The following is a 15914-nucleotide window of genomic DNA, read 5'->3' on the forward strand; positions in this document are numbered from 1 at the left end:
GTATTGATCCAGACAGCTGTTGAGATGAGCAGGTTGTCACCTTCTGCAGGGGTCTTCACTGTATCTAGTCACTCGTCTGACTCTCTGGTAAACTCAAACACTTAGTCTTCCTCCTCTCTTCGCTCAGTCCTGCCTGGTTGAGTGACTACATGTTTCATTTGTTTACTCCGCTGATGGTGTGAATAACAAGCCCTTGAAGGCTGCTATCTTTGCTGCATTGTGGTTTTGTCTTTGTAGTGACATAACTGGGCTACTAATGAAATTCACAAAAAATCTATATTTGTCTCACACATGTCTTCTAACATTAGAGTTGTGTTGTATTTTAACAAAGCCGATGTATTTATGTAGGACAGTAAATTTGCCTGTCAAGTGTGTGTGAGTGATTTGACTTGTTTGGATGTTAGGAATGAGGTCAAATGTGGATTAAAGGTGACATAGCGGTCACAAGATACATTTCCAGTAACACAGTGTTTTATTGAATCCGGCATGCACCATTAGTAACTTACTATCGCCTGCAGAGCAGCCAGTTGTGATTTATTTTTGCACAACATTGAGATAAGATTCTTTTTTAAACGCAGTGTAAAGCAACAGCCCGAGGGGTCATGCATGCCTCATCACATGCATTTGTATCAGAAGGAAACTCCACTGGAAGCATTCTCATCATCAACATTTTTAAGGAGACACACAGTCGTCCTTGGCTGCCTCAGCAAACTTTTGGCTTTTGCTCGGAGTAAGGGATGATGAGGATTAGGGGCGGGGAGAAAGAACAGTAGGGTGGATATGTGTGCGCTGTGTGGATCGATGGTGCACATGAAAGCTCTGCCCGGCTGGAGGTCTAGTTTGTGGTGTTTTCCCGCTGCTGCCAGCTATTCAGCATTCAGTGTTTTTACGCTGATGGCCGTGGAATGTCAGATCCCGCTGTTGTCAAGAGCCGAGGGGAGATTACAGCAGATAGAGGTGTAATTTTGCCACTGATAAAACCCACCCTTCCTGCTGCTGTTATTAGTATTTATCTCCTGATTCAGTTTGGTGTGGAGATAGAGGGACGGGGCACAGAGGTGAAGGGAGACAGTGAGTGAGCAGTCAATTCTCCTGGGATTGACAGATTGAAGAACTCTTCTCTCCCCAGATACAATCAGCTCTCTCTACAGTGAACAAGAGGAATTCGGCTTTATTACTCTGCTATTATGAAGCTTCTCTCAATTATGTACCATAAAGTAATTTTCATCTCAGCACTAACTAGAGTATTTTATTAGGACCACACTCTTCTGCTCTGTCCTTGTCTCTCTTTGTGTGCACTCACATGTGTGCGCACACATCTGTGCACATAATTGACTGCTGGAAGAGGCTCTGTGACTGTGACTGTCCAGCAGATTTATTGTTGGGAACAGGAAGAGCAGATGAAATGCGCATGTTACAAATAGTTCTTTGTTTAACGGGTAACTTTGGTATTTTTCAACCTGGATCCCTCTTTTCCTATGCTTTCGTGTCTAAGTGACTAATGGAGACAACAGTTTTAAAATTTGTCCAGTATTGAGCGAGACAGAAGCGAAACAGACTGTACTGTAATGCTAATGGGTAATTGTGTACCATCAATTAACATCCACCAAAGGCCCTATTTGTTTCCACTGAAAGGCTCAGATTATTATTATCATAAGTGTCTGACAGCATTTTGGTGAAGATCCCTACAGAGGTTGATTTTTTTTTTTTTAAGAGTAAGATCCTTTTTGTTTAACCAGAAACAGCCATGAAATCGCTTTCACCAAACCCAGCAGACTCCATTTATATAAACAGTCATTTTATTATCATAATATACAGTCAGTTCAAAGAAGATAAAAAATAAAATAAAATACATAAAAGTCACAAAACCCATCTTGGTTTGTCTTTCACATGTTTCAACAATCACTGCCTCTGATTTTGTTGAAATAAAACTTTAATTCACCCAGAAAACATGCTGGCCATACACATGCTAAAATGACTGTTTATGTAAATGGAGTCTGGTTGGTTTGCAGATAGCGATATCAGGGCTGCTTCTGATTAAACATCAAGGATCTTACTCTTTAACATAAAGGTCTTTCTCTGTAGGGTTCCTTTCCATAATGTAATGTTTTCAGACACTTTTAATGATGATCTGAGCCTGTCAGTGGCAAAATCAAGCACTTTTTGTGAACATAAATTAACGGTGCACAAGTGCCCTAAGGGGTTACGTTGCAGCCCGTTTTGCCGCTGTTGGCTGCAGCATTCTTGCACATTCCCTGACCAGTTTTAAAAATTGCGTTTCCTTTTAGTCGTGTAGACACAAAAACATGGGACAGTTACTCATACTCTTTAAGTTACTCTTTAAAGATACCAGTCCTGCATTTAGCTGGTGTCCAGCTGAACTTGAGCATAATTTAAGATGTATGACACTGTGTGATAGTGATATCAACACTTTAGTGTGCTTGCGCCATCCGGCCATCTGTTTTTATCTAATTTCTATTCTCCCCCCGGACGACCTCTCCTCCTCGACTGACCACTCTGTTTTCCCTCCGTCCACAGACTCGCAGCGGTCCCATCTCACCTCTTTCACCATGAAGCTGATGGACAAGTTCCACTCTCCCAAAATCAAGAGGACTCCATCCAAGAAGGGCAAGCAACTGCAGCCCGAGCCAGCAGCCAAGAGTACAGAGAAACCTACGAACAAGGTGTGTGTGAAGCACGGTCATGTGCTAGAAAATATACAGTATGTGTGTATTGTGGGAAATGCATCTCTTTCCCACCTTTTCCCTGTGTTTGTTTGCCTATTTGTGAGACGATTGTTTTCCTGTTTAATGTTTTGCGATCCCGTACTCCATTGTGTCTGTGTGTGTGCGCGAGTTTCCCCGCTGGTTCCCACAGCTTCCCAGCCGCTGTGGCGGCTGGCTGCACTACAGCAGGTGTCTAAACCTATAAAGACATGAATGGAACTGGGCCGCTTCCTGAATGAACTCCTTCACTCCCTCTTAAGGCTTTCGGTGTAATGAGTATATTCCCCAGCAGCCCTGCTGTGACAGACTAGAGAAGCTGAAAGGGCCCGTTGCTGTAGTACCAAAATGGCTCCAAGCCACATTACTTGATAGATGGTTCTTTGAACTGCGAGCAAACCATGGGAATAATAGAACCACAGTAGGGTGCCCAGACTGTAGTGATGGTCCAATGATAAATAGGTTGTTTAGTGATGAGTATTTCACTGTGCATGGTATTTAAAAAGCTTGTAAAACATTTGCCATTATCGTGAAAATCATAAGTAGCTCTGTAGTGCAATTCTGAAGCGCTGTTCTGTTTTATTGTTTTTTTTGTAGAAGGTTAGTCGGCTGGAGGAGCATGAGAAGGAGGTGGTAAGTGCCCTGCGCTACTTCAAGACAATCGTGGACAAAATGGTCGTGGAGAAGAAGGTGCTGGAGATGCTTCCAGGTTCAGCCAGCAAGGTGCTTGAAGCCATCCTGCCTCTGGTTCAGGTAGAGGCCCGGATACAGCACAGGTGAGTCACATGTTTTTAGAAAACGACTGAAATAGTTGACACAGTGGTGTCTTTTGCGCAGACTGCAACCTTCAAAGTTTTATATTCCGAGACAGATGTTTGAAAATAGTCATTACAATAAACTGTTGGCGTCCTGCTTGCCGTCCCTTTTGTGCTGCAGATGTATTATTTCACAGTGTACCATTTCTCGGTTCATTCTCATCATTCTTGTCCCTTGACGTAACTCACATTGTAGCTGGTATGCATGCCGGGCATGTCAGAACTAGCACGATGCAAAGGCTACCACTCACTGCAGCTTGTGATGATTGATGGTATGTTGTGACAGACAATATCCGTCACCTCAGAGCTTCCTGGACTCAATGCCTGAAGCCTTTAAGATTATGTTCACGTGTAACTCGATGTTGATATGGCACGTTATCAAAAAATGTTACCTCCGAGGAAGAAAACTGAACTTCACTTTTCAGATATATGAACCAATAGATTGCTTTCCTTCCTCTCTGGGTAAGATCTATGGGAAGTAACCTTAGCTGCAGTTTGGTTTAGACTGTCAGACATGTTAGAACATATCTGTCAGTGTGCCTTCCCCCATCTGTTAGAACACATGAAAGTGTGGAGGTCAGAGGTGACAGATTTTGTATCTCACAGCCCTGTGTTTAGAAGCGATTGATGGATTGTTGCTGCAACATTGAGAAGCAGTCATCTCTGGAGGTTTGACCTCAGTCTAACGGAGTCAAACCGCAGTAGATCACAGTAGAAGTAAAGATGTTTTTCTTGACAAATAAGACACTGTATGTAAAGTAACTGTTGTGTGACGAAGAAGAAATTTACCCCCACGTTAATAACCCTGAATTAGCTTTGCAGTCTGCTGCTAAACATTCACAGTGTACTGCAGTGTTTAACTGTCTGCAGTGACTTAAATCAATATTGATCAAATAAGTGGGTCAACACTCGGTGTAACTTCTACCCGCTGTCCTGGCACCCAGTGTTAAAGGTACAGATCACCCCAAATTCAATACACAGTTTTCCTCTTTCCTGTAGTGCTATTTATCAGTTTAGATTGTTCTGGTGTGAGTTGCTGAGTGTTGGAGATGTAGATTGTACTCGGCTTGTGGTGCTCAAATTTTTTTTTTTTTTTTATAAAAATGTAAAAACTCAACAGCAATGTCTCTTTCCAGAAATCATGACCTGATTGCTCAAGATAATCCACAGACCTTGTTGTGAGCAGTTTCATGTAGGAACTGTTTTCTTTCTACTGAACTACACCCACCAACAGTATCACTTAGCAGAAGGAAGCGTGCCTCTACCCATGGACAAAAGGCTTGTGTTATGATAGCCAAGTCCCCAGGATCAGCACCTGGCTTTAAGCCAATTTTATATAGTGGCTAGACATGGAATTATAACTTCTGGGTCCATCACATGATGCTATGGGGCCCAAAAAGAATTTTTTCCATGGATTTACATTGTGAAAGAGATGTCTGTAAAACAGTGGATGAATATTTTTGGGCGTCACAACCCCCACGAAATGACTCCTTTCACTATCGTGATGTGATCCATTCAGTCTAACAACTAGAACCATTTTAGGTTAGCGGAGGGGTATATCAAAAGTTAGCTACTCGGCCATGCTCAGCCAAGTTCAGCCACTGTAAGTCTCCATTACGCTTGTTCAGTGGGCCCCACAACATTGAAGATCTGGGTATTTTCTTACCATGGAAATTGAGCTTTTTTGGCCTCATGTGCCACTGAGCAGCTTTCATAGGAATGAACAGGGGCCTGCCTCCAATGCTGTATCCATTTCAATCTACACATCCACAGTGATAGTGCGAGATGTAAACCTTAATGGCATCCTCCGCTGCTGAGCTGTAACGTTAACTAGCCCAGTGGTGCTAGGTGAGTTAGCTGTAGATGCACGCTTCCTCCCCTGCAGTAATGAGGTTGGCGGATGTAGTTTAGTTGCAAAAGAAATAGTCCTACATGAAACTGCTCACAACAAAGTCTGTGGATTATCTTGAGTAACCGGATCATGATTTCTGGAAAGAGTCATTGCTGTTGAGTTTTTCAAAAGTATATTTTCGGTGGTTTGGGCACCACAAGCTGAGTGCCATCTAGTTCCATTATATTGGAGCAAAGACAGATATCTCCAACACTCTGCAACTCATACCAGAACAATGTAGATTGATAAATAACACTACAGGTCAGAGGAAAAATATGTATTTTGAAGTTTGCAGTGAACTGTCCCTTTAAGTTGGCTGCCATACTTATTTGCTAAAAGGTTTGTGTATCAATCTCATATCTGCAAACTCTAGCAACAGAGTGTAACTGACTGGTCACTCACAGTTTCAGGCTTTATTATAATTCCACTGTTCCTACTTAGTTCCGGTGTAACATACAGCCTTCAGTCTTTCTGGGTCAAACCTCTCCACCCTTCCAACTGCTCAACCATCCCTCGCACATGGAAGAAGCTTGCCTTCAGGGCTTACTGCCGGAAAAGGCTGTTCATTTAACCCTAAACCATGATCTTTTTCCTAAACCTAACCAAGAAAGGACTTCCTGGAAGAGAGCCCTAAAGGCAAACTTTAGCCCATCCCTCAAATCCCTCTGCTAACCCTCATAGCTACAGTGGTCGCCTGCTCACTGTAGAGCGTAGCTATGTAGAGACAGTGGAGGGATATTCCAGCACCGTGAATCAGCTGCAGCATGTTGGTACAGGCCTGGGCCACACCTTAGAGCTGGGACTGAACGCACCATTCACTACAGGCAGAAACAACACCCCGCTTCCCCGTGTGGTTATACATTCTTCTATCAGCACTAGCTAGCTTATTCCAACCCCCCCAAGCCTGTAGTCAGACATACCTGCAGTTCCGCAACACATGCCCACTAAATATGTAGCCTAATAGCTGGTAGATAGATGGAAGTGTATCCAGTGTGTGATTTTTGTCACCTCCAGTCTAACATGTGCTTGTCCCATTGCTTTATTTTCACACCCCGCTGTTGTGTTGTCTTGAATCATTCTCCTTTCTGCACCTCTGGTTTCCTCCTGCACATCATCTCTCTGTCTGTTCCATATGCTGCTCTTCTTTTTCTCCTTTTTTAATTCCTTTTGCTTTTCCCCTTAATGCTTTGTTCCACTCTCACCCTCACCCAACTGTATTTCTCACACCATTTCAACAGTTCTGCGCTGTCTTCCTGCCATAACCGTGTGTATCAGAGCCTGGCCAACCTCATCCGTTGGGCAGACCAGGTGATGCTGGATGGCATCGACTTGGAGGACAAAGAGAATGTGGCGTCTGTCACCAGCGTCATCAAAGCAGTGCTGGATGGAGTAAAGGTAGGCCCCTGTGCTAATAGAGGAAATGTTGTGGATAGTGTTGGCGATGTCCTCCCTTGGTGTTGTTCTAGTAGCAGCCTCTGAAGCTTGCTGTATTGTCTTTCTACGAATAGGAATTGGTGAAGCTGACCATCGAGAAACAAGAGCAGCCGTCACCCACCACCCCTAACAAACCAGCACCACCTGCTACCACAGCAGAGAGGTGAGTACAAAGCACGCTCTGCAGAATACAAACACTCATTCAGACACTCATAGTAGTTCATTCACTCAGACAGCTTTTATGTGTGTAGCAGCGTGTCATCAGAGATGCCCTTGATAGATCGGGAGCAGGAGGTCTCGAATAAGACTGCTCCGGCAGCTACTCCCGCAGAGGCTGCCTCTGACATACCAGATGAGGACGTAGCCCCACCCAAACCCCCCCTTCCTGAAGCCAAAATGGCAGAGCTCAGGTGAGGATTAAACACACAACAAAACCACAGTTGTCATATTCTGATATTCTGCTCTTTTTTTTTTGCAATCAGTATTTCAGCATTGAAGTTTAAGGAGCAGTGTGTAGGATTTAGTGGCATCTAGTGGTGATGATTGCAGATTGCAACCAGCTGAAACTTCTCCCATGTGCAAAGTGTGAACTCTTGGTTAGGATTTCTTCATTGTTTATTGTTCAGGTTTTTTTTTTACTTTGAACCGAATTATCCGCAGAGGTCTCCTCCTCTCCAGAACAAACAGACCTGGTGATTTAAACTGGTACAAACACTTAATAAAGCAGTTTTATGTTAGGAAATTTGTGTTTTTCCTCTGCTGCTTATCGTGAAGGGACTTCTAACTATGGTGAACGATGCAAACACACACACCCTCCTGATTAAATATCAGTTACTGACTGGACACGTGCAGCACTGCAGCTGATCTGCTACATCACAACATCACTAGAGTATCAAACTGTGGGGAAGACAGATAAGAGATTAAACTCAAGTGTATCACTTCCAAGTTTATACTGCACCACAGAGAACTTTCTTAAATGATTAGGGAGTTTTTTCTCTTAATGATCTGTCATTTCATAAATTTCCCCTTTCATAATGGAACTAAATTAAGTCAGAGAGAGTCTGTTGGTCAGCGAGAAACACTTCTTAGTTGTCATCATTTCCATTCAGTCACATGAGAGGTTTTCAGTTCCCGAGCATCGGGTGTGATGAGTTACAGAATTTCAATAGTTTTCCTGAAACATTTAGCCCAATGAATAATTTACGGTCTTCAGAAGGCACAATAATGATATTCTGCTTATTAAATAATGAGTTTACAATCAGAAAATCAATAAATAGCCTACAGATTCAAATAATGAATAAATCATATGAACGCATTCTGTGCCTCTAAATGGGACACGGGATAGATTATAAATAAAGATTGCAGATTATTAATGTGCAGGTTTTTGTTAAACAGAGAAAATCACTGCTGCTTTGCCAGTGATATCTGTGTGCCTTTATGAGTATTAGCACAGTGTACAGGTGACACAATCTCCATTGGAAGTCTCTATTGCTCTTGAAGCTGACAGACAGCTGATCCAGCTGTGATCTACGGCCACCGTCATCAGAAACATGTGTCGCTTCACCTGACGCTCCAAATGAAAGGACATCTGATTTCTCTTAAAACAAATCTCCTTGATTCCTCTTTCCTCACATGGTTTCCTTGCGTCTCTCCCCGGTGAGAAGGACTAAGACGCAAGGAAAAGACACAGGTGAGGGAAACATGGATGCAGTTTAAAAGTTTTGGGATGCACCCCCAATGTAGATACTTACGGCTCACACAATGATACTTGTTTTCAGGTGATTATACACTAAAGAAAACATACTTATGATATTACATTCCATTTCTGCCACTATATCCCCCTAAATCCTACACACTGGACCTTTAAGGTGTTGGTCTGGTCAAAGTTAAGTTCATAAGGGGCTGAAATATTAATTGTGTAGGAGTTTCTCAGCATACATTTCTCGCTGCTTCCACTTCAGTCAAGCGGTGCTGCAGAAGCACTGATACCTCACGTAGCTCTATTTGTTGTTGTCGTAGAGTGTTGAAGGTTCTGATTTTATGTAATATGACATTCTTTCTCAGTTCAAGGTTTTGTTTTCTTTCTGTTTTGTCTCCATCCAATGAGAACCAAGGACAAGGGCTCAGTGGTGACAATGTGGCCACAGAAATGTTGCAGCCTTTTGCACCATTGTAACAAAAGCAGAAGTTTCCCCTCTGGCTTTATTCATTATATCTGTTTCACTTTGAGCTGAACTTATTTTTAGAACAACTTCCGAAAATGCGTCACAAATAATCAAATAAGGAATAAAGATGATTTTTAGGATGTAGGTATAGGAGGGTAAGGGGAGTTCCATAGGTTTGTTTCATTTTCACTGATTTAGACCTTTCTGTGTTTGAAAATCAAACACATTTTGGTGTATGGTGCCCTTTCGATGTAGTTTTCCCATGTGATCCAGCTGCAGCTCCATCGATCCAAATGCTTAAAACTCCAAACTCCTTAAAATCTTTCATTACTTTCACGCTTTAGGCTTTAGATATGGCACACTTTGGTTTGTTTGTTGCTCTGTCTCTTCCTTTCTTACTCTTTCTGCTGTCTCTCTCAATTTGTTTCATCTGTGGTTTCCCTTTGGATTCTGGGAACAGAGCACAGTTGAGTGCTGATGCTGGCCAAAGGAGACCCTCTCAGAAGGAGAAGTATGTTAGCCCATAGGATCATCTGTCTCCATTATAACATCCCACCCTAGACCCCCATAAAGCTTCTGAATTGGATGAAAGTGTTTTTTTGACTTGCATGGTTGCATCATCCCAAACTTTGTGTTATCCCGGACATTCCCTGAAGAATTCATCATCCAATCAGAAGACCGTCCAGTGCATGAGAGTGTGTGACTGACCCATGAAATGTCTTTCCCTGGCCTCCATGTCATGGCGCCTTGTGTTCCGCTCTTCGCCCCATTTTGACCTGGTATTAACTCACTGAATTTAGGTTTGACAAGCAGGACAGCTTCATGTCATAGCTGAGAGAGGCTAACATGAAACACTCTCACCTTCATCTCACTATTCCACAGGAGGGATGATAATGCGTGTGTTCATGTATTCATACATGGATTTGTGTGTGCATACATGCCTGAGAAAGCGTGTTTTGTGTGTTTGCCTGATTGTCTGTATTGACTTTGCCAGTGGGACAAAACATATCCAGCATTCATGTTATTTTATTCTGCTGTTTCTGTTTGCTGTTCTGTCACCAGCCCTCCACCAGCTCTTCCTCCTAAGAAGCGTCAGTCGGCCCCTTCGCCTACACGGGTCGCAGTGGTTGCACCAATGAGCCGTGGCTCCAGCCTGCCCTGCAGCGTCCACAGACAGGTGGGGGACTATGGTCCATTAATTGGTACCTTCAGTTTCAGTACACTATCCATTACAGGAATACATCACCCCACAAATGACCATTTATATTTCAATTATACCACATGTTGTGTTGAATCTGTGAAGAAAACTTCATCTTTCTCACATGCCCCCATGTTGAACGTTGAATCCATCTGGAGAAAATTCTTGACTGGTTGAAGTCATAGCGGTCCATTTACAACAGCAAAGTTATATCAAAACAGCTAGTGCAGTATAATTCAGTTCATTTATCTATTGTATGCTCAGTGCTTTCCCAAACAGACAGCCCTTTCTGACAGTGAACTTAGCTGAAAGTTAGACTTTCCTATGCTCTCTTCAAAACTGATCCCCAAGGACAAAAACAGTAATTTTACCTCGCTGAATACAGGAGCTGCTGGTCTACCTCTGCTTCGATCAACAGTTTGTACTATTGTGTGACTTTGGTGAATTCAAACTAACCCTTTAAACACCAGAGTCACACAATAATACAAACACACTATTTTTGTCAATAGAGTCTGGCTTTGAAGAAAGCAAAGATAGGTTTCGCTTCAGATTCAGTTCCTAGTTGGAAAAGCCTGTCTGCTTGGGAAAGTACTGAGCATACGACTGAATAAATGACACTTGAATGATACTGCACGAGTACTGTGAGAGTTTGTGAACAGATGTTTGATATAGTTTTGCTGTCATGAAATGTGAACCCTATCGCTTTAGTTCATCAAGAATTTTCTCTGTTTTTGGATTATTCGTTGACCAAACACGTGAGAAAAACAGGGTTTTTTTTGTTTTTTCATGAATTCAATACAGGGTGTGATATTGATGTACAAATAATCATTTCGGGGGTGAAGTATACCTTTAAGAAAAAAGTAGTGCTAAAGGTCTTTGTCTTTGCAGCAGCAGGACTATGAGCAGGAGTTCCTTCAGAGGCGCTTCTCTGGGGGCAGCCAGTCCTATGGGGGCGACTCTCCACGCCTGTCTCCGTGCAGCAGCATGGGGAAACTCAGCAAGTCCGATGAACAGCTCTCCTCCATGGAGCAGGACAGTGGTCAGTGTTCTCGCAACACCAGCTGTGAGACACTCGGTAAGGCTACAAAGGCAAACATATGAATTTGGTTCAACAGCTTTTTTTTTTTTGTTTTTTTTTTTTCCTTTGTTACAAATCTGATTCTCGCATTGAATCCGCTTATCTTATCCAAATCCCTTTTAATTGAATATATTATATTCTAATATATTCTTTATTCTATGCGTCCACAAAATCAAGCTCCCATTCATTGTCTATGGAGCAGCTCCAGACTTTATACCCTATGACATCACAAGTTTGAGACTTACTTCTCTGGTGTCTGGCTTTGAGAGGGAGTAGCTTATGTTCATAAATATTGATTGAGCTTTCCTAGGCCTGTAGGCCATGGAAATAACATAGTGGGATTTTTAATTTAGGTGGTGTTCCCCTTTTAAATGTTGATCTGATATGCATTAAAGTTAAACTCTCCTGCATTTGCCACAATAAGAAGATAATATCTCCGGAGAAGAGTCATCACTATGTTGATCTTGTTGAACGGCAACAATACACAGTCCATTTGCGGCCAAAAAGTTGCATTGTAGAGTGATGTTTCTTCTCACTCACAAACCACACACACACACACACACACTCCGGCTTACAAAGAGCACATTGACCAGACAACACCCAGAAGTTTCCACATACTGTAACCGTAACAGAATTAACGTCAGTAAGCTCCAGCCAATATCGTCTACTGCTTGTGACATTTTAAATGCCATATTCACTTCTGGTCATGAATGAGAAGCCTATTTATGTTTCCTGAATGTTTCCTACACTGCTCTTTGCTAATAAATAAAAAGGGAGGAGCTTATTGAATCTGGGTATTTTGCCTTCAGGGAACCAGACCCAAAATGGAACAAACCATTGCTAATGTGTCTTCAGTTGTTGTGAAGGTGTTGAATTTCACACTCTGGTTGAGAGTTCAGTCTAAATACATGATGACTGAAATGTGTTTTTTACTTTTTCAGACAACACAGAGACCTACGACCCAGATTATGACTTCCTCCACCAGGACTTGTCAGCTGGGGAGAACCTTCCCCCAATACCAGTAGGGGGGTGCCTGAGCCCCCTGCCTGAGTCTCACAGTGAGTCCTCTTCCCCTGTCCCGGGACAGCATCCCTCACATCCCCGCTTCAGCGCTCCTCCGACACAGCAGCAGCCAGAATACTGGACCCCGCAGCTCAATCAAACCAATCCCTTGTCCTCCCGCATCAGCGCGCCCCCCGCACTTCCCCAGAAGAAGCGACGCAGCACCCAGACATCCCCCTTCCCTGATGGAGGCAGGGTGCTGTATGAGCGCTACCCCTCCCAGTATGACAACTTGTCAGAAGAGGAGCTGCACCCGACGCCGCCGTTCCCCCTTTTCACACCCATCTCACCCATGCCCCAGACAAATGGGGGCGTGTTTGTCGCCCAATACATAGCCAGCGAGAACGCAGATGTCCCCGCCAGCCCACCGCCACTGCCAGAAAAGAAAAGCAGACACAGTAAGTGAGGGAAAAGGAGGGGATGGGAATGTAATGAGGGACCAAAGAAAGGGATGACGGGGTAGAGGGCACAGAGGCAAAGGAAGGGACAGAGAGTCTTATGTGGGGAAGAATAAAGGAAAGGATGAGGTTGATTTAGGAGGGGACAGTGGCATATATGCTGCACTTCGTCATGAGTTCATTGAAGCAGAGCTTATGTCAAGGAAATATTCTACTGCGAATAGCGGCAGGAAGTGAATACCAGGATGTGATACAATGGGTCCGGCTCGAGGGGCACAGAGGGCAACATTTGGTCATTTCCTGACACACCTGCTACATCACTTCCTCTCAAGCTACTGTATGATGTCATTCCATACAGTCAACCCTTCCTTTTGGTTGAAATGCAGTGTATGACTACATCAGTGTATGATTTCAAGAGGAAATGGGAAAGACATGGATTTTTTTACAGGGTAGAGAGGGTCTTATTATAGATGCTTTTGAGTTGCATCATGGGGAATGTATGATCAAGGGTTTTTGGAGCATGATTCATACTAGGGACAAAAATTTAAGATATCTTGGCCTTTGCAGCTTAAATTTTTACCTGTCTTTCTTAACTACGTCTTTTGTATGTCTTACAGCTTTGTGGGGGTGCAATACTAAATCATCAGAGTGCCCCTTTAATAAAAAGTGAGGAGTAATTTAATCCAAAAAGGGATATATGAATCTTTAGAGCACAGAATTGACTGTTGTTAAGTCCATTCTTGACTTGGTTGCTTTTAAAGTCAGACCTCTAAGCAAAATAAACAATAAATGTTTTAGAATCTAATCCACCTCCCTACTTCAGTCCTCCAGTACATGCAGTTTGTGGAAGACTACTCCGAGCCGCAGCCCTCCGTGTTCTACCAGATGCCACAGAGCGAAAGCATCTATGAGCAGCGCAACAAGCGCTTCCAGGAGGTCTACGGCTTCAACGACTCCTTCAGCAGCACCGACTCAGTCCATGAGCCGCTGCAACCTCCAGCATTGCCCCCAAAACAACGGCAACTGGTAAGAAACCTCTCCATGTGTGCAAGTATGATGACAGTAACCCTTCTGAAGGACTAAAACCAGTTACTTTGATAGTGCGTCATTTCTCATAAACTACCAGGGTTAAATTAAATTAATCTTTTGCAAGTGGGTAGACATAAATTGTTTGGTCACCAATCTGAACTATGTGAACAAAGCTGTAATTTAAATTCTTTTAAAGCAGCTGTATGGAACATTAAGAGCATTAATCTAGCAAGTAACTATTTGCTATGTAAAGATATGGTGTGGTATTGGCGTCCTGAGCAGAGAATGAAGTCACGCTCCCTCTGTGTGTGATTTAATCTGAGCCTCTCTGTGGGTTGTTGTGGTAGCCGCGCTGGCTGTGCATGCATGTTAGTGCATGTGAGTCTCTATGAGTGTATACCAATGGCTAGCTCATTGCCCCCACTCTGCACTGCGCTTGTACAGCAGTTACTGCTGATAACAGGACAGCAGTGGTGCGGAAGCATAGCATCCTTCAGGTTCCCCCTGGGAACAATGTTAGCTCTGTCAGCGCTGTTGCTGTTGTTGGCGCTGTTTATGCAGTTAGCACTGTTAGCTGCTTGCTGCTAGCTCAGCCACTCTGAATCACAGATATGCTCTGAATGTGGCTTAAATTGATCAGTTCATCTTCCTTAAATTGAAACCAAAACTTTGAGGCTGTGGAGCTTTTATTGATTCCGCTATCAATTTATGAGACAGAGATTGTTATGAGTGTTATGACGACAGAGTTACTGGCACATTTGAATAATACTAACAACTCTGTGTGGTAGAGCTTTATGCTGGTCCCAGTGTCTTCATGCTTAATGCTGGCTGGGAAAGAAAGAGTAGGAAAAATGCAGGGGCTAAAGTACATTCCTGTGGTAATCCTCATCAATTTTCTCTCGAGCCTCCTCCTATCTTGTTATCTCTCTCACCTAAGCAGCTCCCCCCTCCTTACCCTCACTATCTCCCCTTCCTGTAACCAAAGCAAGGGCCTGTACGTATGCAGAGGTGTTTGGTTGTTAGTGGGCGATAAGACGAGCCTTTATCAGCCCCACATCAGATTGAGTCCACATATCTTAATCTCGGTCAGCGTCTGGGTTAATTGAGACAGCCGTCTGACAGAGAGTCAGTGAGCAGACAGAGGAAGAGACACAATTGGATAGATCATAGCAGGGGAGGGCATCCTGTGATGAGCCATGTTGAGGTTGAAATAACACCTTTTAAAGGACCTGAAAAATTCTTCTTGCTGCAGTATGAGTGATGAGGTCCCACGCGAGCACACTATTTCTGCCAAAGTCAGACCAGTTTTGGTTATTGTTATTTCTCATTAGATATTTGTATTTTTTTTTCTCAATGTTCATCTAACTGGTTTGAAATGAGATAGGATCAGTTAGAAAAAGAGGATGTCACTACTTCTCTGCACCAGTCACAGTTTAGCAGTATGCTAGCTGAGTTTTTAAGTGTTCATTAGAAAAGTGCATTCAGTTGAGTGCAGATCTCCACCAGGCACCCCAGCGTCCACCCGTGCTGACCACTGCCACTTTAGACAGTTCTTGTAATTCTAGCAGAGGCGGTGCAGTGTGTTTCAGAAGCATCCCAGTAGCTAATAAAAATACACATCTCGTCTATTTTTGACAGAGCCACAGCGCGTTGCACAGAGCACATCAAGTTATGAGGATGAATGTTTTTTTTAATAACACAGCCACAAGTTTTTGATCCTTATCATTAATAACTGGACAGTATTACAATATTACATTACATTTGTCTGCAGGCTACAGCACAACAAAGAAGGAAATAACAAAAATAAACACAAATAAAACACATCAAAATAGAAACCATTTAACTACAAAGCCTGCTTGCTTACTTATGAAAGAAGCACAAATGTCAAGGAAAAATGAGCAAATCAACAAAATCTGCAAGTCTACAAATCAGGTTGACAAAGTGTTCCACTTCTGAAATGCTCCTGGCGTGGTGTGACACAGAGCGGCTGACGAAAAAACCTCATCACAGCTATGTCAGCAGGAACACTTGTCCCGCTCAAGTCCCTTACAGTCAAGATGGCAGCAAAGATAACAAAAATGGGTACCACTTAATGCCTAGCTTTAGTGGATCATAACATAT

General features: G+C 43.1%; 1 protein-coding gene across 12 annotated transcripts in view; it reads left to right on the forward strand.

The window, feature by feature from the left end:
- The window catches only part of rapgef1b (Rap guanine nucleotide exchange factor (GEF) 1b), a 55664-nt gene that overhangs the window by 23747 nt on the left and 16003 nt on the right, over positions 1-15914 (forward strand). For 5 of the 12 annotated variants that reach the window (XM_033646704.1, XM_078162298.1, XM_078162306.1 and 2 more), the window contains exons 2-11: positions 2539-2684; positions 3321-3499; positions 6668-6824; positions 6938-7026; positions 7115-7273; positions 9489-9539; positions 10091-10205; positions 11115-11301; positions 12246-12764; positions 13588-13790. In XM_033646704.1, coding sequence (XP_033502595.1) covers positions 2539-2684; positions 3321-3499; positions 6668-6824; positions 6938-7026; positions 7115-7273; positions 9489-9539; positions 10091-10205; positions 11115-11301; positions 12246-12764; positions 13588-13790 — 1805 coding nt within the window. The remainder of the gene's footprint in view (positions 1-2538; positions 2685-3320; positions 3500-6667; positions 6825-6937; positions 7027-7114; positions 7274-9488; positions 9540-10090; positions 10206-11114; positions 11302-12245; positions 12765-13587; positions 13791-15914) is intronic. The other 7 variants (XM_078162303.1, XM_078162309.1, XM_078162300.1 and 4 more) reach the window with 6 other exon arrangements.

Source organism: Epinephelus lanceolatus, chromosome 19 (assembly GCF_041903045.1).
Source record: "Epinephelus lanceolatus isolate andai-2023 chromosome 19, ASM4190304v1, whole genome shotgun sequence".
Classification (NCBI taxonomy): domain Eukaryota; kingdom Metazoa; phylum Chordata; class Actinopteri; order Perciformes; family Serranidae; genus Epinephelus; species Epinephelus lanceolatus.